The 19,679-nt window shown below is 56.3% G+C and overlaps 9 protein-coding genes across 9 annotated transcripts; 5 read left to right on the forward strand and 4 right to left on the reverse strand.

The window, feature by feature from the left end:
- Positions 1-2,637: 2,637 nt before the first annotated feature.
- KRP23_3206 (uncharacterized protein) lies at positions 2,638-3,114 on the reverse strand (the record flags this gene model as incomplete). The annotated part of the gene is made up of 1 exon (XM_067888025.1): positions 2,638-3,114. The coding sequence occupies one exon, from the start codon at positions 3,112-3,114 to the stop codon at positions 2,638-2,640; it is 477 nt and encodes a 158-aa protein (XP_067747305.1).
- A 487-nt stretch (positions 3,115-3,601) lies between these two features.
- On the forward strand, positions 3,602-5,324 carry KRP23_3207 (Telomeric repeat-binding factor 2-interacting protein 1; the record flags this gene model as incomplete). Its single annotated transcript, XM_067888026.1, has 2 exons — positions 3,602-4,111; positions 4,176-5,324. The coding sequence occupies 2 exons, from the start codon at positions 3,602-3,604 to the stop codon at positions 5,322-5,324; spliced, it is 1,659 nt and encodes a 552-aa protein (XP_067747306.1).
- Positions 5,325-5,393: 69 nt separating this feature from the next.
- On the reverse strand, positions 5,394-6,343 carry KRP23_3208 (Protein S-acyltransferase 21; the record flags this gene model as incomplete). The annotated part of the gene is made up of 3 exons (XM_067888027.1): positions 5,394-6,017; positions 6,080-6,214; positions 6,278-6,343. The coding sequence occupies 3 exons, from the start codon at positions 6,341-6,343 to the stop codon at positions 5,394-5,396; spliced, it is 825 nt and encodes a 274-aa protein (XP_067747307.1).
- Positions 6,344-6,388: 45 nt separating this feature from the next.
- Positions 6,389-7,874, forward strand: KRP23_3209 (Queuine tRNA-ribosyltransferase accessory subunit 2; the record flags this gene model as incomplete). Its single annotated transcript, XM_067888028.1, has 4 exons — positions 6,389-6,521; positions 6,572-6,626; positions 6,691-6,796; positions 6,867-7,874. 4 exons carry the CDS (start codon positions 6,389-6,391, stop codon positions 7,872-7,874), a joined length of 1,302 nt encoding a protein of 433 aa, XP_067747308.1.
- A 604-nt stretch (positions 7,875-8,478) lies between these two features.
- On the forward strand, positions 8,479-11,796 carry KRP23_3210 (uncharacterized protein; the record flags this gene model as incomplete). The annotated part of the gene is made up of 2 exons (XM_067888029.1): positions 8,479-11,239; positions 11,291-11,796. The coding sequence occupies 2 exons, from the start codon at positions 8,479-8,481 to the stop codon at positions 11,794-11,796; spliced, it is 3,267 nt and encodes a 1,088-aa protein (XP_067747309.1).
- Positions 11,797-11,955: 159 nt separating this feature from the next.
- KRP23_3211 (uncharacterized protein) lies at positions 11,956-13,394 on the reverse strand (the record flags this gene model as incomplete). Its single annotated transcript, XM_067888030.1, has 2 exons — positions 11,956-13,254; positions 13,353-13,394. 2 exons carry the CDS (start codon positions 13,392-13,394, stop codon positions 11,956-11,958), a joined length of 1,341 nt encoding a protein of 446 aa, XP_067747310.1.
- A 200-nt stretch (positions 13,395-13,594) lies between these two features.
- On the forward strand, positions 13,595-14,692 carry KRP23_3212 (Peptidyl-prolyl cis-trans isomerase CYP18-3; the record flags this gene model as incomplete). The annotated part of the gene is made up of 7 exons (XM_067888031.1): positions 13,595-13,717; positions 13,790-13,844; positions 13,942-14,046; positions 14,134-14,183; positions 14,288-14,302; positions 14,362-14,436; positions 14,510-14,692. 7 exons carry the CDS (start codon positions 13,595-13,597, stop codon positions 14,690-14,692), a joined length of 606 nt encoding a protein of 201 aa, XP_067747311.1.
- A 235-nt stretch (positions 14,693-14,927) lies between these two features.
- KRP23_3213 (uncharacterized protein) lies at positions 14,928-16,430 on the forward strand (the record flags this gene model as incomplete). Its single annotated transcript, XM_067888032.1, has 1 exon — positions 14,928-16,430. The coding sequence occupies one exon, from the start codon at positions 14,928-14,930 to the stop codon at positions 16,428-16,430; it is 1,503 nt and encodes a 500-aa protein (XP_067747312.1).
- A 161-nt stretch (positions 16,431-16,591) lies between these two features.
- KRP23_3214 (DENN domain-containing protein 4B) lies at positions 16,592-19,546 on the reverse strand (the record flags this gene model as incomplete). Its single annotated transcript, XM_067888034.1, has 8 exons — positions 16,592-17,692; positions 17,774-18,106; positions 18,196-18,309; positions 18,394-18,847; positions 18,933-19,008; positions 19,075-19,219; positions 19,294-19,397; positions 19,474-19,546. 8 exons carry the CDS (start codon positions 19,544-19,546, stop codon positions 16,592-16,594), a joined length of 2,400 nt encoding a protein of 799 aa, XP_067747313.1.
- Between the last annotated feature and the right edge of the window lie 133 nt (positions 19,547-19,679).

Consider the following 19,679-nt stretch of genomic DNA (forward strand, 5'->3'; position numbering starts at 1 on the left):
GCTTGGCCCACCTATAAAATATATTCAGTCTTTAAACCTACCGTCTAAGTCGAAGTCGGTTCCCTTAGACCGGGAACCGTGAACTTGTTGTTCACCGAGAGCTTACGCTCTCTAGCACTTCCTCTGTGCAAGGTGCTGTGTGCCCCGTCACACAGGCGTAGCATATTATTCAAACCTTTCACGTCCCTGTTCACGGTCATACCAGAACAACCATTGTTTCTGCAATGGAGTACACTGTAAAAGGGTACGTGGTTCTTCTCTCGTGGACTGCGCGTACGTGGGAAGCGGCCTTTCGAAACGGAAATGGCTTGGACAGCCCTCGTTGGCAATCGAAGCGCACTTTACTGGTCCGAAACTCATCAATAAAAACGACGGTACAGTTCGGCGTCTTCGACAACTTCAGCGCTAACTGTTTCACGGGTGTTGACGGCTGCTCTTTGATCACTCCATTGGGATCATGGTTACTCCAGTTGCCAAACCCAACAACAACTCACTCTCCGGGACGCACAAGTTTCCGGCAGAGCTCACGTAGCTTTTTCTTCTTAAAGAAGCTCTTGAGAAGTCGATTGCGACGGTATGGTTTCTGCTGCATGAAGGTCACTAGCAGATGCAGGTGCTGCGTCATAAATGTGACGTAATCACGCCACCGGTCTAGCAATATGCTCTGCTTCGTCGGCATGCTCTCAAAGACAGATCCAATATCTGGACGATCTCATATCCATCTCAAATGCTTCTGGATGCTCTTGGTAACGTAGGCATCTTCATGATACTCTTTGCCAGAGCACACAACCGTTTCGTCGTCCTGGTTTGTGGCGACCAACAGGTTGCATTTACCTGAATCCAGCCCCCATCTGGAGTCAAACTCGGCAGCTTGGAGATCATTTGCAATGGGCCTTGTAATTTCACGTTTTGGCTTGCGAACTTTGACACTTACCGACTTGCCGTCCGTCGAGATCTCTCGCGCAAACCTGCGATGCCCCAGAGTCTGTAGTCTCCACCTTGCCAATGCGAACGAACCGCCTTCAGTAAACGTATCTCACCTCATTCCACTTCGACCCGTATGGAGGAACAGCAATGTCATTTCGGATTAAACGTTCCCGGAGCCCAATCGAGTCCATCGTAAGATGACTAATGCCAACTTGCTTCGTTGGAAGAACAGTGAACGTGTTCATAACTTCAGCCTGGATCAGTCTAACTTCAAAGTCAGACGCCCGTGCCATTCGAGCTGCAGCAACTCGTTGCTCAACTCTGTCGTTATGCCCCTCGATTATTTGCAGGAATCAAGACGTCAGAGGCACCAGTCGGTAGGCCGTGTAGTCGACCAGCCCGCTCCGATGCCGAGGGACTTCTCCACGTCACATGTTAACTATGTTGTCGAGACGCTGATGATTAGCAACCCCGGGTGGAGTCCGCTCGAACTCTGGAGTAATAACGCGTGCCACCAGTGTGTGAGCTGTGCTTCTGTCTACACCGTATTGAGTCCGCAGCGCCATGTTGAAGCGCCGAAGAAAATCCATTTCGAGTGCATTCTGGATGGCCCGCATCATCTCCTGAGCTGCGCACTGTTGCCATCCGCACTTGATGCCAGTACGACGTCCGCGATGATCTGTAGGGTATCTCAATGAGTTGTAAAACTCCAATGATCGCTAAAGTTCGGGATCAATGCGCACGTTACCGTCGTTAATCATGTGGCGTAGCGGGATCGCAAAAATGGATGATGCGACCCAAGTTCACCAGCGGTACGCCCGGACTGCCGGCTATCGGAGGGGGTACTCCGTTGATCAGGCGTGATCAGAAAACCTTGTAGTCACCTTGTGTACCCGACGGCGGGGCGGGTTACGCTCTTCCGGTGTTCACTTGAAGGACGTCAAGGGTGTGACCAAGGCAGAACTTTTGGAGCTGGACTGCTCCTTCCGGGGAATGGGGGGGGGGGGGGGGGGGTTGACGGCCACGCGGGTATCCTTCACGCGGTCGTCGGTGGTTGGTGATCGGGTCTTGGGGTAAGTCGATCACGTGGGGGGTGCCCTTTGGGTGTGCTGTTATAGCCCTTTCCGTTGCTTGCCGCCTCCTCTGGCGGGGTCTTGAGTTGAGATGAGACTATACGATCGCCCCCTGGCCAAGCTATCCAGGTTCGCGTCGTGTCCTTGGTTGACTGGGTGAGTCCTTCTTCGGGTAGGCCAATGTAGTTCCTTCCCCGGGATGTGTGGACGTCACTTGTGTCTTGCAAGGCAAATCAGGATCTATTTAAGCAAAGGTAAAAGTCCTAAAGATCTCTCTCCCTATCCCCATCCCGCTTGCGTGCCCACCGATTGCACATCACACTTGAACTTCCATCTGTATATCTTGACCTCGTATCGGAATGACAGTAACGTTGTACCCAGCATCCATCCGATCCAACTGTACCACCATGTCGATCTGATCCGGTGAGTCCAGATGATCGCGGATGCCCAGATGATCGCAGATGTCTGGGTGATCGCAAGTGTCCGGATGATCGACTGTACCGAAAGGGCAGTACCAGGCAAATAAAATTACCTGTACCATCGTTGAGGTACCAAGTCAGGTGCTGGGCTATCCGGATATATCCGGCACCAACCCCAACCCTTCTAGTCCAATCAGTGCAGACGCGATGTCTTCCCATCATCGGCAATTTGACCCAGGTCGCTTCACCTCAATCATCACGGCTGTCAAGCACTGGCGAACAAACTTCTGCTCAAATCGAGAAATGGGGAGTCCATTGCCACACAACCGTAGCATGTGGATGTTCAGCAGCGCGTAGGCATCTAGAAATCCAATGTTCAAGTCCATGAGGATGCTTTCAAACGACAGCAACAGCTTCCCCTCGATTGTCAAGAAGGAACCTACCGACATCTTCACAGTTACGAAGCTGTGGTTCTTGTTGTCCTTCATGCGCTCGGCGACGTCGGGCCTCTTGCCGGGACGTGTCGTTCCTGATTTGGCGTCCGTATCAAGATCTACGCCATCCTCTTCAAGGTCATCCTCATCCTCATCCTCCGTGTCCGTACAAGCGACTTCAGCGCCGATTGCGTCGGTTTCCGCGTCTTCAAAGGGTTGCCGCTTGCGCTTACGTTTTCCTGGCGCACCCTTGGCCGACATAGCGCTTGGGCTTGGAGACGGAACGAGTCCGTTTGACAGAGCTAAAGGAAAAGTGAGAACTTGCTGGGGTAGTGAAGCGCTGGCAACGAAACCTCGGGGCGTACTAACAACAACACCTTCGGGAACACCTTCGAATTGGTTGCTGAAGCTGGGTTCATGAGAACAATGCGTGCGGTCAGCAATGCGTTTTGATCTGGGAGGCAATTGCGTAGGTGGTATACAATATGACTGGTAGGGCAGAGCTTTAGGTTAGACTTGAGAGAGCTGCACGGACAGACCATGTCTGGACTCGGCAGCAAGGCCAGCAACTCCCCTCGCAAGTGCATTATACTTCCTACACTTGTGGATTTCCTTCACACAATAGCCGACATCAACGTGTCGCCTCTGAATTTCGGACTTGTCGTACCCTCTGACATCGGTGAATGGGGGATTAAGTAAAACCCTACAAAAACCCTAGAGAACCCTACGTTTTGAATCGCGCGCGAAAATGGCGTCGCTGCTCTTCCGGGAGCTGCGCTTCTACCTCACGCGCACGCTGTCGGTCGAGGCCAAGGCGGAGCTGAAGCAGTTGGTCGAGCAGAATGGTGGTGAGGTGTCTGCGACCCCCGCGGGCGCCATGCAGATCGTGGACTGCGAGCGACTGGACGCACGTCACCCCGAGTGGATCTCCACCGAGTTCATCAAGGACTCGGTGGCCTCCCGGGCGCTGCAGGACCCGGCCAAGTACTCAGGGGGCATCTTCACGACGGAGCAGAGCGAAAGCGGCTCCAAGCGACGTGGTAGGATGAAGTACACGCTCGAGGAGGACGCCAGGATGCTTCACTTCGCAAAGCGGCGTGACTGGAAGTCCATGGACTCGGTCCCGGAGAGTGCATGGAGGCGGGCGGAGGAGGAGAATGTGACACTTCACCCAGCGCAGAGCATGCACGAGCATTTCAGGAAGCAGCTGCAGCGCAAGACTCCCATGGAGCAGCGGATCATCATGGCCAAGGCCGCGGTAAAGTCTTGGCCGTGGAGGTCAAAATCGACTAACTAACGGTTGTGCTGGTGGTGGGTTGTAGGCGATGATACGAGCCAGGTTGCTGGAGCTGGGGGAGGAGGAGGAAGAGATGGAGGTAGAGGACCCGCCGGCTCGAGCACGGGCCACTCCCCCTGAGTCAACCACTTTGACGCAATTATCGTCTTCGAGACGAACTGCGAGCTCTGCTACGAATCACGAACCAGCGACTCGAGAGTTTAGCACAGTGGAGACTCGACTGAAGGAGGTGGAAGAGGAGAAATTTGGTGTGAGGGACAAGAGGACGAGGTCGCGGAAGCCGACATCCCCGCTCAGGATCTCGCAGAGACTCCAACTCAGTGAAGGTCCAGCCTTCGATGAAGCCTTGACGTCTTCGCCTCCTGCAAGTGTATCGCAGACATTGACTGCCACTCCGACTACTCCAATAGTTTCTGCTACCCCAGCTACCCCCGCGACTTCAGAAGCTCCAGTCACCCAATCTACCCCGACCGCCTCAGCAAGTCCAGCGAACTCCTTAACAGAAGGTAATCGACGCACGGGGAAGAGGCATCAAAACCGGAAACGGCGTACGCCAAGCAGTAGCGCTTCACACAGCCAGGAAGCGAGCCCATCGCACTCGGAAATGGAGGACAGCGATGCCGAGAGTGTTGGCAGCAAGAGTAGCGTTAATGGCATTTTCTTCTGCAGTGTGTGGGCTGGTCTGAGTAGAGACCCAAGCAAGAGGCGAATGTTGCAAAGGTACTTCGAGCCTCCTTCGGCAGCTCAAGCTCGTAGCTCACAATCCGCGAGTTCCAATCCGAGTGGCGTGGAGGCCCCCACGGGAGAAGGAGGCGGCGAGGATAGTGGGGAGCGACGGCAGTCCAGGATAATACAAGTGGAGCAAGCAACAGATGAGGAAACGGAGAAACTCATCTGCCAGCTCCAGCTCAAAACGCAGCACGACATGCCGACAGTGGTCCACGCCCTGTATTACTGCAGTGGGGACGTCGAGATGGCTGAAGCTTTCTTGAAAGGCGCCTCGCCAGCAGAAATGTGGTCTCCTGGCGACGACCTCCTGCTCGTAAACTTGGTGGCTGAGGAAGGTACCAATCGCGCCACTGTTGCTGTCGCTGTGAACCGTGGGGACTTCGCTGCCATGCAAGTGTCCCGCGACACGGATGCAATTTTGAAACGAGTTCAGTTTTTGAGGTAATGTCGTCTCGAACAGTTAAGTAGTCAATGGATGGCGTTCGTCTACAGTTCTAGGTGTCTTCTGGCCATCTCAGAGAGGTGTGCGGCTTTCTTCTGTTGCGCTTGCTGCGTGCAAAGAGATGTCAGCGTGGTCGGGATGCCTCCGTCCCAGCCACTGATAAAGCCACTCGTACGTTGTCAGCCCGCGGAACGCGATGTAGAGGTGGAAAGAGCCAAGCACCACGAGGAAGAAGAACTCGAGCAGAGGCAGAATCGAAAGTACGCACAGCACCACAGCTCGCGTGTTGCTGCCGTCTCCTTGTCCCGAAGCAAGCAGACGCGAGATGGCGAACCCCGTCACGATCTGCTGCGTGAACAACAACAGGGTCGAGCACGACAACAACCCGACAAAGAGCGGGTAGTTGCGTGAGCCGATGCACGTGTTGAGGTAGACGCAGTGGTGGTCGTAGCCCGGGATGCACTTGTTGCATCTGCCGCAGTGCCTCGTATCGGGGGTGAGAGCCAAGCGACCGCAATCCTGACACGTCGCGACGACCGGATGCGACGACAGCAGAGCAGGCCTCGTCTTGGTCTGCGGTGCCATCGCAACGGCTGCTGTGCTGGGCACCACCACTTGAGTCTCATCAGCCGACGCAGCATCCTCGGCTGGGTGCGTCGCTTGATCTCTCGGCTGTCCCGGATCGAAGCGTGAAATCTGTCAAAACGCCAATGAGTTTAACAGAGCAGCACCACAAAACTAACGCTAGTGCAACGCACGATGACGAATAACAAGACTGTGGTCGCCAACTGCACGCTGAAAAGCGGCACGACAGTGCGTCGCATGAGCTCCGGCAGCTCCTTGACGCTGAAGCCGTAGAAATCCACCGCCGACAGCAGCCCAATCGCCACCACCTACGCGCCACCAAGTGAGCTGCAACGCAGCACAGACTGAGGCAAGCACTGCACAGAACGCACCGCAATCTGCGACGGGTGCAGAGGCGCCTCGCACCCGTGGCGGCGAAGAGCTCCAGCAGACGCCATCGGCCGAATAGAACTGCTTCAATCGTACTTAAAAGGAATTCTGAAATGACCAAGCCGCTGGAGGGCGACATGCTGGCCAAGTCGACGCTGTCCCGCGTGACGAGGCTCTTCAGCCGGACGCAGACGCCGTGCTACCTGCCGCCGAGCATCGCGGGCAACGTGCCCCACTTGACTCCAGGTGGGACGTTTTTGAGACTGCTGGGCGAGGTGTTCACTGATGGTGCGCAGACAATTGCAGCAGAGTGCAGGACCTGACGGCGCAGGTGGTGGACTTTGCCGACATGTGCGTTGCTCGTTGGGTTTGCTGTGTGGGTTCCACTTCACACTGACGAGTGGGCTGGATACAGCTCGAGTTTGGTTCAGCTGGCGACACACACGCGGCCCTTCCGAGAGCTTCTGAATGTCGCTGACTACGCGCTCGTGCTCTCGGCCAGGGACTACATCAGTGAATCTGTGCGTGCTGCTGTATTTTGCAATTGCCAGTGGAAGGGTGAGAGCTAATATTCTCTGGTGCATCTTGTAGAACCCGCCAAGCTCCCGGGCGACGGGTTTCATGATCGAGACGAGTGGCGGACGGCGCGCAGTTTCGATTGAGGAGTTCATGCAAGCGACCGAGTTGCTGCAGCCGCAGCTCGTTGTGCCGCTCGCCGACGAAATCTCGAGTGAGAAGGGGCGGAACCGGCATCGAGCCGCGGTCCAGACCTCGTTGGAATGGCTGGACGCTTGCCAGGCACTCAACTCGTCGGGTACGCCCATGTGCGGAGTGGTCGTGGGTGGAAATGACCAAACGCTGCGGCAGATGAGCGCCGCAGAGACTTGCAAGCGCGACATCCAGGCCGTACTGCTCAGTGGGTTGGGCTCGTGCACTGATCGAGCAGAGCGTCTGCAACTCATTGACGCTGTCGTGGATGAGCTGTCACCGGCATCGCTCCCGCGCGTCGTCACTGGGATTGGCCACCCGCTCGACGTGCTGGACGCTGTCAATCGTGGTATTGACGCCTTTGTGTCGCCATATCCTGCCTCCGTCACCAAGGCGGGTTCAGCACTAGTCTTCTGGACCAGCGACGACGAGGACGGGATCAGTGCAAGTGAACGCAACGCTGAGCGCGAACGCTCTGGCGGAGTCCTGCACCTGCGTGAGAGTCGATATGCGACGGACTTCGGCCCACTGGTGGCCGGTTGTGACTGCTTTGCCTGTCAAAAGTACACTCGGGCGTACATCCACCACCTGCTGAATGTCCGTGAGATGCTTGGTGATATCTTGTTGTACCTGCACAACCTCCAGCACTATTATCGTTTCTTCCGCGAGATTCGAACGGCCATTGACACGGACAGCTTTGCCGCCTTCCACGCCGAGTTTGCGAGCAAATTTGAGGAGAAGCTTTCGACTGCGCCGCCGCTCATTATCCCCGCGGCAGTAGAGGAACGGAAGCGTAAAGTCGACGCTGAAAAGGCCGCCACCAAGGCGACCAAAGCGCAAGCTCCGGCTGCGAGACACGAAGCTGTGCTTCTGAAGCGTCCGCGTCCATAGAGTTGCCCGATGTGAGCAGTACGGCATTGATACCATACCCACGTTTGGATAGATGCTTACGACTTCGACTATCTCTCTCACGATCTCCAACAACAAGAGACACTGATGACACCAATACCTTAGTCCATTGTTTCTGAGCAAACTGGTATAGTCCTAGATAGCTAGGTGCCTTGATGTATAGCAGCACAAATCCTACCGCAGACGAATTCAAGCCCAACGCCGTCGAGTCGCCGACGACGATGTCACCGAAGAGATCAAGCGTGGATACCTGGCTACCACGTCCACTACGGACTCGAGCTATTGTGTCGGCGCGCAGACAAAGGCCTGACGCCGTGCGAAACAGGCCTGCGGGTACGTGACCGCAGTGCCACTAGCCTGGGTGACAGGCATACGCTACACAATATTGTGTGGCATGCGACTTGTGCGACTGCGACCTTTGCGCAAAGATCCGGCGCTCAGGCGCCGTCCGTTTGCGTGTCAAAGTGTATCTTGCCTTGCTTGTCTGGTGGGATCTCGCAGCTTGTCATTCTGCGTTCTGCGGATCTTGCCAGAAGGAAGCGGTCAACTACCGAGAAGCGTTTGGCGTCTTGAGCAGAGGCTCGACATGAGGCGGTTCCTTTGGGCGACGGTGGCGTTGCTGCTGCTGGTCTCGAGGGCCTCCGCTGCTGACAACTACCTCGCGGACCCCTTTGAGAGGAAGGCGGGGACGAAACCAGGGCTGTCGGACGACGGAGACAAGACCAGCCAGCTTCGAGGCGCTTCGACGGCTGCAACTCGTACCAACCCGGAGAAGGCGAATGCTCCGTACGGAGACACGGCAACTTCTGCTCCCAGGTCAGTTGATAGCACTACTGGCGCGGAGCACAGGGCGGTGACGGCTGTGATTCTGCCTTGGGAAGCTCTTGGAGATCTTCGCTATTCCAGCACAAAGTCACCTTCGCCAAAGCCTGAGGAGCAAGGGAATGGTGCAAGCGTGACGGTTGGCGAGAACGAGAAGGCTGCCGGTAAGAGGGACGAGTTACAGCAACACGAATCGGGGCTGTCTGGGGGACGGAATAGCGACAAGGGTGCCGCGTTGCAGAACCCACTTGACGACATCGTCGGACTGCCTGCCCGCACCCAGAAGACAACCTCTGCGTACAGTCCGGAAACGAAGGCTCCGTCCAACAACAAGCCGTACAGCAGAGAGCCGCAGACTGGCTCCCCGTCAACTAGTATGTTGCACGATGAGAAGGCGCTGCCACCGTACCATGAAGCGACAAATGTGCCGACAAGGGAGACGGGGAGCGCAGTGTCGTACTTTCCCACGGGCGGAGAAAAGCATGGTGGTGAAGTACTGGCGGTTGGCCTTCCGAGGGAAAAGAAAGATGACTCCAGCCCAGCACTGCCAGCACGCGACAATTGGGCTGTGTGGCAAACGTTCAGCCACGAAGTCGGTCTCCCCAAAGCGTCTGCTTCACCTCCTGCATACAGTGAAAAGACCAGCACTCCGGACGGCCACGCGACAAGCTCTCCGAACGATGGAGATGAGAAACGAAGCAAGGATCGAGTAGCGTCTCTATTGCTACGTCAAGAACCAGCGACGACCTCTGTGGGCAATGAAAAGGCAGGAAATGAAGGCGTAAACGCTCTGTCCAAGGAGCAGGCAAGCTCCACGTACAGCAAGGAAACGCGCTCTCCATCAGATGACAAGGCTACGGCTTCTTACGATGCTACGTCTAGCCCGAATAACAAGCAACACAGTTTGTCGGGCGAGAGTTCACGGACGGCACCACGCTCCGTCATTGGTGATGGAGTCCACGATGTTGACGTCGCTTGGGCTGAGTCACCCAGCCGCTCGAGTGCAGCAGTGTCTAGGTACAAAACTGACGAAATCGGTGACGGTGGTGAACACGGTGTTGGGAGAACGGATGGTGATTCCGCGAATGCTGAAAAGAGAAGTACGACCGAAGAGAGCGACTCGGTGCTGGATGGGAATCTGCTTGACCCCAAGGCGACCGCGACAGACGATAAAACCCGACGGTTTGGGCATGCCCAGAAGTCAAATTCTCCGTACAGCCCAGACGCGAGCTCCCTACATGGCGAGAACACGCAAACTCGATCCGATGAAGCAGCTGGCTCTGCTCACAAAGGGAAAACAGATTCTTCATACGGCAGCAGGGCAAGCTCTCCGTCATATTCCATTGTTGATGGGCGGAGCCAAGCGTTCGAGACCCGTGGCTATTCCAATACGGAGACGCCTGGAGTCGACCGTCATGACAAGGCAGAGGAAAATGATCCGGTGTACGATGCTGCCATGGGACCTGTTGTTCCCTGGAACAACGGTAGGCCTCAGTTGGGCGACTACGATGCTACGGAGAAAACGAAGGTTAAGCCTCATCGTACGGAGGCTACCGCGTACGTCGAACGATCAGACACCACATCTACGAAATCGCGAGGGAATGGTAAGCTTTTAGACAATACCGTCCCGTGGAATGAACACCACTCGTTGTTCTCGAGAGACTTGCAATCAGAGGGACGGACGGCGGACGATCAACCGAGTGAACAACCAAGTGAGCAACCGAGTGTGCCAGCAACTGAGCAGCCGAGTCCGAGTGACCAACCGAATGTGCAACCAAGCGAAACGTCGAGTAAGCAAGCGACTGAGCAATCTGCCGGAGGTCAGCCTGAACAGCCGAGTGAAAGTCCGAGTGAGCAATCTGGTCAACAACCCAGTGGGCAACCGGCAATCGAAGATAGTGAAGTGCAGACAACCGTTGTCGATGTGCGATGGGACCAAGACGATTGCCATCCTTGTGATGTTCCGACTGAACCACCAACACTTGCTCCTGTTTACCCCTACAACAATGATGACTTTGAGAGTCATCTCCCGAATGTGACCGAGGACTATAAGCCGTGGGAAGAAGTGAAGGAAAACGAGTCGAGTGACTCCTCCACTAGGAGTCCAACCAAGAGGCCAAAGAAGCCCCACAAACCAGAGTTCGTCCACTGCATGAAGGTTATTGGTGAGTACGGGCAGTACTATGAATGCGAAAACAATTCTACGGAGACCCCAATACCTGAGACGGAAGCACCGACAGAGATTCCAAGAACAGAGAAGCCGAATGAAGATGCAACGCCGGAGCCGTACGAGCCTACTCCGCACCCGACGGAGCCGGACAAACCGACCCCAGGACCAAGCGAGCCCACACCAACTCCAACAGACCCGACGAATCCCAATGACGAGTCGACACCCGCTCCAACAAAACCAGGAGAGTCAACACCCGCTCCGCCAAAGCTCAACGATGAGTCAACACCCGCCCCAACCGAGCCACTTGAATCGACCCCTGCTCCGACGAAGTTGACACCCGCCCCAACCGAGCCAGGTGAATCAACCCCTGCTCCGACGAAGTTGACACCCGCCCCAACTGAGCCAGGTGAATCAACCCCTGCTCCGACGAAGTCCTACGATGAGCCGACGCCCACACCAGCAGCGTCAACAACCGATGGAGAAACATCGACAACGTACCCGACGGAAACAAAGACATCCAAGACGACAAAACCGGCGACGATGACCGGAACGAATTCATCAACAGGAGCGACAACCGACAAAACTACGACGGCGCCTCCCACGAGTGTGTCTGCGGGGGACACGTACGCCAACCCTGGTACGACCGACTCAACAACGACTGGGACGGATACAGGATCTGGCAACACGATAGTTACTGGGATTTCTACTGGTGGCGCTTCTTCTGGTGACGCTGCCTTAGGTGGAGGAGCCATCGCTGGGATCGTTATTGCCTGCATCGTCTTCGTGATCATTGTTGTGGGGGCGGTGCTCGTCCGGCAGCGATCCATTGCTCGCCAGCGGGAGGAGAACCTCTTCGCTGAGCTCACAGCTACTGGTGGCCGCGCTCTCGAGACGGACTACGCCGCGATGTAAGATCTGTTGCAGTCTTGACAGGAGGAGTTGGTGGTTCTAGACAAAACCCAGGTTACACTCAGGTATTTGCCCTCAACAAGTTTGTGTATGTTCGCAGCAACGGCCGATCACAATGCGATGTTGCTGCTATTTGTTTCACGCTTTTATCTCGTCCGAGGTTTACTCTTCTTCGTTGTTGGTGCTCCGCCCCACCTTCGTCCTGCTCGGGGCCTTTGCGTCCCCATCCGGGGCACGCACTTTTACTGTAGCTCTGCTTCTCGCTGGGTCCCTTGAGGTGCTTGACAAGGGCTTTCTGGTCGTACTGCTGGCTCTGTTCATGCCGTTGGTTGGCAACCTTCGACCTGCGGTAGAAATCGGTGTCTGCTGCGTGAGCAGATAGTCCAAGGTGACTCCGCGAGCCTGGAGAGCTTCTTCTAAGCGGCCCAGTTGCGTTTGGGCCTCAGCCAAGTCGTGCTCAGCCTTCTCAGCTCGGGCTTCAACAGCGTCGGCCGCGTCTTCGGCAAGTTGTCGCAGCCGAGCCTCCTGCTCTTGCGTCTCTCGAGCTACAACTTGAGCTTGCTCCGCTTCTCGAGCAGCAGCCTCCGCAGCAAGCACCTTCTCCTGCAGCTGCTTCGTGGTGATTTCCAACTTGCTCAGGCGCTGGCTCTCGTGGCGGGACTCGGTCTGGTGGTCGTTGGCGACCTCCCAGAGCTTGCGCTCAAGCTGCTCCAATTTCGCCTGGAGATCGTGCTTGTCTTCCATAAGCTCGGCAATCTGAGCGGCGCTTTCGGCTAGCTTCTGCTTGCCGACCTCCTCCTCACGCAAAAACGCTTGATCACGCTGCTCCAACTTCTTCTGCCACACCTCCGCGACGTCGGCGCGCTTCTCCTTGGCGTGCTCCAACTGCTTCTTCAGCTGTGGTAGCAGCACCAATTGGCCCTGGAGCGTTTTCGCGCAGCGTGCCAGTTGCTCGTTCTCCTGGAGGGCTCTCTGTGCCTCCTCCCGCTTCTCCTTGAGCATCTTCTGGCACTTCCGCTTGGTCTCGTCGATCACGAGTTTGGTCTTCTTGAGCTCGTCCCGCAGAGCCGCGATCTCCTGCTCTTTCTCCTCCAAGTCTGCAGACGACTGAGCGGTGACTGCGGCTTTCTCAGCCTCGACGTCAGAGACTTGCTGGAGCGTGCTGGCTTCCAACGCAGCATTTCGAGCGGTGAGGGTCTGGATCTGCTGTCTCAGCTTCAGGTCCACGGCCTTGTTGCTGCCTTGCTTTGAAGTCTGGTTGTCTCGGCTGGATCCGGGGGAGCCTTTTCGACCGTAATGAGTCGGCTCCTTCCGAGCGGCTGAACGGAGCTCTTCCTTTTCCTGACGCAGCAAGACGAGCTCCTTCTTCAGCTCGCGCGCTTCTTGCACCGCTCGCTTCATCGTGCTCTCCACGGCCTTGCGCGCCTCGATCTCGGAGCGCAGACGGCATTTCACAAGACGCTGCACCGTTGACAGCAGAAGCCAGGGAATGGCGTTAGGTCATCGCTCAACGTCAACAGTGCAGCCACTTTGGGCACCTGCCATGGACGACGACTCACCTCGATGTCCTCTTCTTGCTGTTTTCTAGCGTTCGCTGACATTTGGCCCCCTCAACTTGCAGTCTGTCCTGGTCGAAGCCACAGCCCTTTGAGCTAAACTGGTTGTGTCACTTGCCCCCCGTGTTCATGGACTTCCACTGCTGAAAATAGTCGACGGCCGATTGAAGTGGAGGGCGGCGATAGCGTTTCGTGCGGATCCGTGCTTCCAAATCCGTCGGTCTCTTCGTTGAGCCTCCCGATCCATGGCGGTGAACGCGCCCATCAAGTCGAGGGAGGAGTTCCAGCTGGGGTCCGACCGCGGACCGCCGCTGGTGTATCTAGACCTGTGTGTGGGCGACCAACCCCCACGGCGTCTGCACATTGAGGTGCGTCTGGCTGGTTGTATGAGTGGAGATCTCGTCTCGACTGGATACTCGCTCATGGGCTCGACTGCTTAGCTCTTCCACGAGGAACTGCCGACCACGACCGACAACTTCCGTCTGCTCTGCACCGGTGCATGTTCCTTTGATCGATGGCGTGCATATGGCTGCTGAGTATCGCACTCCTCCGTCTGGGTCGACTGACTATTATAGTGCGCTGCTCCCTGCAGGCGAGTTGAGGGGCAACGGCAAGGTGAAGGCGCTGTGGTACAAGAACACGCGCTTCCACCGCGTCATCCCTGGCTTCATGATGCAAGGCGGAGACATCACGCACGGTGCGCCCGTCGCCTTGACGGCAGACGCAGGTGGACCCGTAAGTCAGAGCCGCAATTGACTCGAACGTGCCTTCTTCACTGGCGCAGGAAATGGCGCGGGGGGTGCAGCTGCAATGGGGACGACGTTCGAGGACGAGGTCCGTTCTGCGAGGATGTTGCTCTAGGAGTCTGCCATTTGCATTGGCAGAACTGCACCAGTGCATGGCTCTTCCCACTCACTTTCACTCGCACGTTGCCACAGAGCTTCCTCTTCAAGGTTTGGCTGGTTCTGTCGCTGCTGCTCGATTGCCGCCGCGTTCTGACGTCCGCGTGCAGCACCAGGTCGGGGCCGTGGCCATGGCGCACCAGAACTCGAGTAACCGGTCGCAGTTCTTCGTCTGCTTCGGCGCCGTACGTCCACCCACGCCTCGTCTCTTGTGGATAACATGTTGAAGTTGCTCAGAGTGATGGTCTCTTGTTACAGCCCAGTTGGCTGGACGGGAAGCACGTGGTGCTGGGACAGGTGCTGCGCGACGACCTGCCGCACTTGGCCGCGTTCGAGGCCGTGGGCTCCGCCTCGGGTCGCCCGCTCAACCCCATCGTGGTCACGGACGCCGGCCAGGTGGGCGGCGCGGGCTTCACGTCGACGCCCATGCTGCGCTCCTGACACAAGAACTATCGGTGGGTTTCGGCCAATCACAGTCTGCCAACTCAAACCACGGCGCTTTTCTTGCGATATCCTTGCTCCAAGGCAAATGCTGGTTAGCAGGTCGTTTAGCGACTCGGCAGCGTTTTGCCTCGAAATGCCGCACCGCCGACTATGATGTAGTAAAGTTTCTCGACAGAACCGGACCCTTTTTTTTTATTGCTGCCTCTTTGCGCTTGCCATTCCCCAATTCGCCATGGCCTCGTACGACCGCCCGGAGGACGCCGACTTGCTCATGGACGACTTCCTGTTCCAGGAGAGCGACGCCTTCGCGCTGCCACTGCTGGACTTCGACCCGGACGGCGCGCTGCTGACGCCCACAGAACTGGCCATGGCCCAGACGCAGCTCCCAGACAGCCACAGCGCTAGCTACCAGCCGAGCAGTCCCGTGAGCACGGACGACGGTAGCACAGACGCAGAAGTTTCCACGCCACCGCCGACGTCCGCCCAGCAGCAGGAGCAACAGACGCTGTTGTACCCGTCGGACGCAGCCTCGTCACCTGCGGCGCGAATGTCGCTGCTGGGCTCGTCGGCGTCGATGCACTCGCCCCTGCCCAGCGACCAGAAGCTGCTGGCACCGAGATCGAGCAATAGTCACGACAGCGGCAGCAATAAGAACGGTAACCACGCAGGAACGTCTATGACTTCGGCGGCAAACTCTGGCAGGCCAGTGCAGCCCAGCAAGATGCTCCCGATGCAGACGCCGACGCTATTCCCGAGCACCCTGCCCTACGCCATGCCGGTGGCGTACTTCCCACCGGCGCTCAACGCCACCCAGAAGCGGCCGTGTCCACAGGTTTTTCCGGGTGCGGCGTCACCCGAGGCTGGTCCAGTACCCGCTGCTGCATCCGACAACGACCCGAATGCCAGCAAGTCGAAGCGCGAGATCCGCCAGATGAAGAACCGCGAGAGCGCCAACAAGAGCCGCCTGCGCCGCAAAGCGCAACTGACGACGCTAACGACGGAAGTGACGGAGCTCAAGCAGAAGGAGCAGGAGCTGCAGACCATCATCGCCGGCCTGCGCGCCGAGAACAAGTCGCTGCTCGACCAGAACACGTTCCTGCGCTCGCTGGTGACGAGCTTCAAGCAGGAGCCGTCGTCGTCGCTCAGCAACCACCAGATGGCTGCGTTCGCGTCGTTGCCGCCGCCGATGGAACAGAATTGCCTGGCTCTCAACATGCTGGAGAGCGGTCAAAAGATGGACGTGGACAGTGACGCACAGACTGCAGACGTGGATCTCACAGCGGTGCGGCCAGGCAAGAGGCGTGCAGTCACGTCGACGCTGTCGACGGCGAGTCTGGCTGTGTGTGCTTCTGTGTTCGGGATCACGGTGTTCACCGACTACGACGCCGGTGCAGTCGACTCGGGCAACATCCGTGGCGTTGGACGCGTGCTTCACGAGGCGCCGACGGCGTGCGGTCTGGAAGGTTGCTCGCCCGAAAGTTCGTCGTCGATGGTGGGGCTGGTCGTGACGGCGGTGAGGTCGTGGTGGCAGTTCGCGTCGTCGTCCGAGCTGGTGTTCGGCGTGCTGTTGAACGTGCTGTCATTTATCGCGATTGTGGCGGTGTATCAGCTGTGGCAAACGCACTCGGCGGGTGCGTGGTCATGGAAGTTCCCCGTGCTGTCAACGTCGGGATGTCGTGGTGTGCGCCACCAGGCAAAGTCGTCTGCGAGTGGTAGTGCAACCAGGGACGAGTAGCTTCGTGCCGAAATGAGATCCGCTGTGCTTTAGTTCCGTCCGTGATTCATGAACGTAGTATTTATTTTGCCAACAATAAAAAAAAGTTGCGTTGAAGTGCTATTATAATACCTCACTCCAGCTGCAGTAGTCAATAAATAGGCCGACAAGCTTTTCAACAGCTACGAATCATCTTCAGGGACGTTTTTCTTGGCGTGTACAGGATCGTGTTCGGGGGAGTGCTTCGTATCATCAAGTGGGTTTACTTTCCCGTCCAGAGGCGAAGAAGACGAAGATGAATATGGAGATTCGATCAACCCCACCTCAGCAGCGGAACCAGCACTCGTATCCTCGAAACTGGACCTGAATTCGGCTTTGCCAGAGTAGTCTGTATCGTCCGAAGAACCATTAAAGCCTCCTGACATCACGCCCACCTCGCCAGCTTTTGTTGGAACCATGGGCAGATCAAGTACCGTTGACTCCACTGGTGATCTGTCCCGCTCAAAAAGAAGCATCACGGCTGCCCGACCAGAGCTCGCCTCGCGAATGAGATGTATACACTCCTGGAAAAGATCCAACAGAGTGGACGTATCACGCGGGTGGGTCGAAGAAGTCCCCATGACGCTTTCGTTGATGAAGTCTGCAAAACACTGCGTCCGCGTAAACTCGTGCAGGAATCTCTGGTAGGCCGGCACCTCACTGCAGAACGAGTCGTAGTCAAACTGCACGCGGAACGCTAGTGCTGATGAACGGCGTCGCAACCGGCCGTACTGTTCGGGCGTTGGAAGTGTATGATGTCTGCCCGATGTATCAAGAGGATCTGCCTCACTGCGGTATACGTCAATGTGCCGTTGATAGTCATGGAATATGCTCGCAAACATAGCGGCAAAAGCACCACGCAGCGTATCCACCCACGGCAAAAACTGGTTCTCGTGAACGGTTTGCAGTGCCGATACAAGGGACAGAGCTTGTAGGCGCTGAGCAAAATGACAGGCGTTTTCGTACGGTAGCGTTGCATTCAAAAAGCGCAGGCGGATCGGGCGGTTTGCATGGCGCAAATAGTCGATGGTCTCGTCAAAAGTCAAGTCCAACGTGGACTGACCATTGATACCAATCAAATAACTCCCAGCGAAAATCAGTCCTGATCGCTCCGCTGGCCCAGCAAGACCATTAGGGAGCCTGGGCAGTGCCTTCACGACGGCTGATCCGCCCAGTTGCCGACCGGGATCGAAGTTGCTGGCCGCTAGAAGACGAAGATGAGTAGACTCGAAAGTGATCCCAAGCTTAAGGAAGATAAGCGACAAACATCCCGTTAGTGATTCATATTGATACGACATCTGGAGAATGAAAAGCAACATACGTACCGGTCCCTCGCCAAACGTAAGTTCGATCTCGTTAACAGTGTTTGATTCTTGTTGTGGCGATTCCGAGGTTGGATCCATTCCATTCCGGGTATTGGCTGTGTGACCAACGGGGCTTGGAACGACGTCCTCAAGTGATGAAAGGAGGGCGGTCACCTCCTTAGAAGGTAGTCGAGGTAAGACGAGGTCCACAGGGTAATCATCGCCTTGCGAAAAGATAGGAGATACAACCTTATCCTTGTCCAAGTGCACAACCACGCACGACGCAAACATTTCAGAGCCCACGCGAGTAGCTAATGAACTCGTCTGAATACCAATGAAGTATGGCACTGGAGCCTAAGAGGGAGAAGAAAAGATGAAATGGTTAGTGAGCTCAGAAACAATTGCACAGATCAGAGTATGAACTGAGCAACCTCAGCACGTACTTGCAAATATTCAATGAGCTTCACAGGTAGAAATGGGATGAAAACATGTCTCCAGCTGAATGGGAAGAGTAGTGCGCAGAGCGCCTCGCAAATCGGCGTAAGGAGACCTTGGTGCTAAACCCCACAACCACGCGCAAAGCGTACAGCCACAGTTTAGTGCAGGGTCCAAGCAGAAATGAAATAGCTGCATGTCCTTACACTCGAGTGGACCAAGACACGCTGCTCCAGAAGCAGACAGTTGATGATGTAAATAACATTCTTCAGACTCAAACACTGAAAGAGCATCTGAAAACAGTAGTCATCTAGATGCACCGCCTTCCCTCGCTGCACATGGTAGCGAAAAAAGTCTCGTCCGTACATCCGGATACTCAGCGCTCGCCCTGGCAGAGGTCGCCCTGCTTTTCGAAGAAGCTGCGGGAGGATCCGATAGTGCTGCTCTCGAACCTTGCTGTGATGATTGTCTTGCCACCCAGGAGCAGATGCTCGGATTCGGTCAATGGGCCCTCTGCTGAAATTCTGCGGCTCCTGCGGCAGTGATACGGGCCCTGCATGCCGTGGCGAAAGAAACCAGCTGCAGTCCTCAGACGCACACGCGATTTTCGTTTGCACAAGTGAATCCTCCGTCTTCAAGTAGCGGCTTCGATACGTCCAGCTACCAACCAACAAGTCATTCGTTAGCGCAACCCCCTATCTTTTCATCAAATACAATACGTTCCCCAAGATATCAATCACAATACCTGACAATCTCTTTAAATAGTGAGAAGAAGGGGTGATGTGAGATCAAACACAGCACCCGAGGTCTCCAGTCCGACGCTGCAGGAACAATATCACGAGCGTGAGACTCCCCGGTGCAGACTGTTCGCCACTGCTCAGACCCACCAGCAGCAGTATACTCCTCGAAGAAGTGCAAGGCGAATCCATAGGCATGCACACCATCTCCCCCCGTCAGGATAAAGGAGAAGAACGTGGGTTTGCGCTCGTACACTGACGGATTAAAGAACGCCTCGCTCTCCGGGATGCAGAACTGGGCAGCAGCACTCACTTCATCAGTATCGAGAGCCAGCCAGTATCCAACGATGATCTGCACTGGCCACTTACGTACGGGACCCCGTCGGGCAGAGGAAAGTCCTCGTGGTCGCTCGAAGGGATCTGCGTCACGATTTTCCGCTCAAAGTCCTCGCTCTGCTGCTGCAGCGATGCGTCTGCGGTGCGTGGACGACAGACCTGGCAGTCAGTGACACACACAACCGGGAACTCAAAGCTCTCAGTGCGGGTTACCCGACGGCTCCGCGACGACCTCCACGAAGTAATCCGCTAGTCGCGTCATGGCGCCGCTCGCTCTTGGTCGCATCGTGGCTGGCTCTGTTGTGGCATCAGCACATGGCCTGATACGTATTTAGACGGAGCATTACAGTAATGTACATAGTGTGCGGCACATCAGGGCAATCTGGGGTCGAGTTGCTAGTATTGCACCCATCACCATT

The sequence above is a fragment of the Phytophthora ramorum genome (assembly GCF_020800215.1).
Source record: "Phytophthora ramorum isolate Pr-102 chromosome Unknown Phyram_PR-102_s0003, whole genome shotgun sequence".
Lineage (NCBI taxonomy): Eukaryota > Oomycota > Peronosporomycetes > Peronosporales > Peronosporaceae > Phytophthora > Phytophthora ramorum.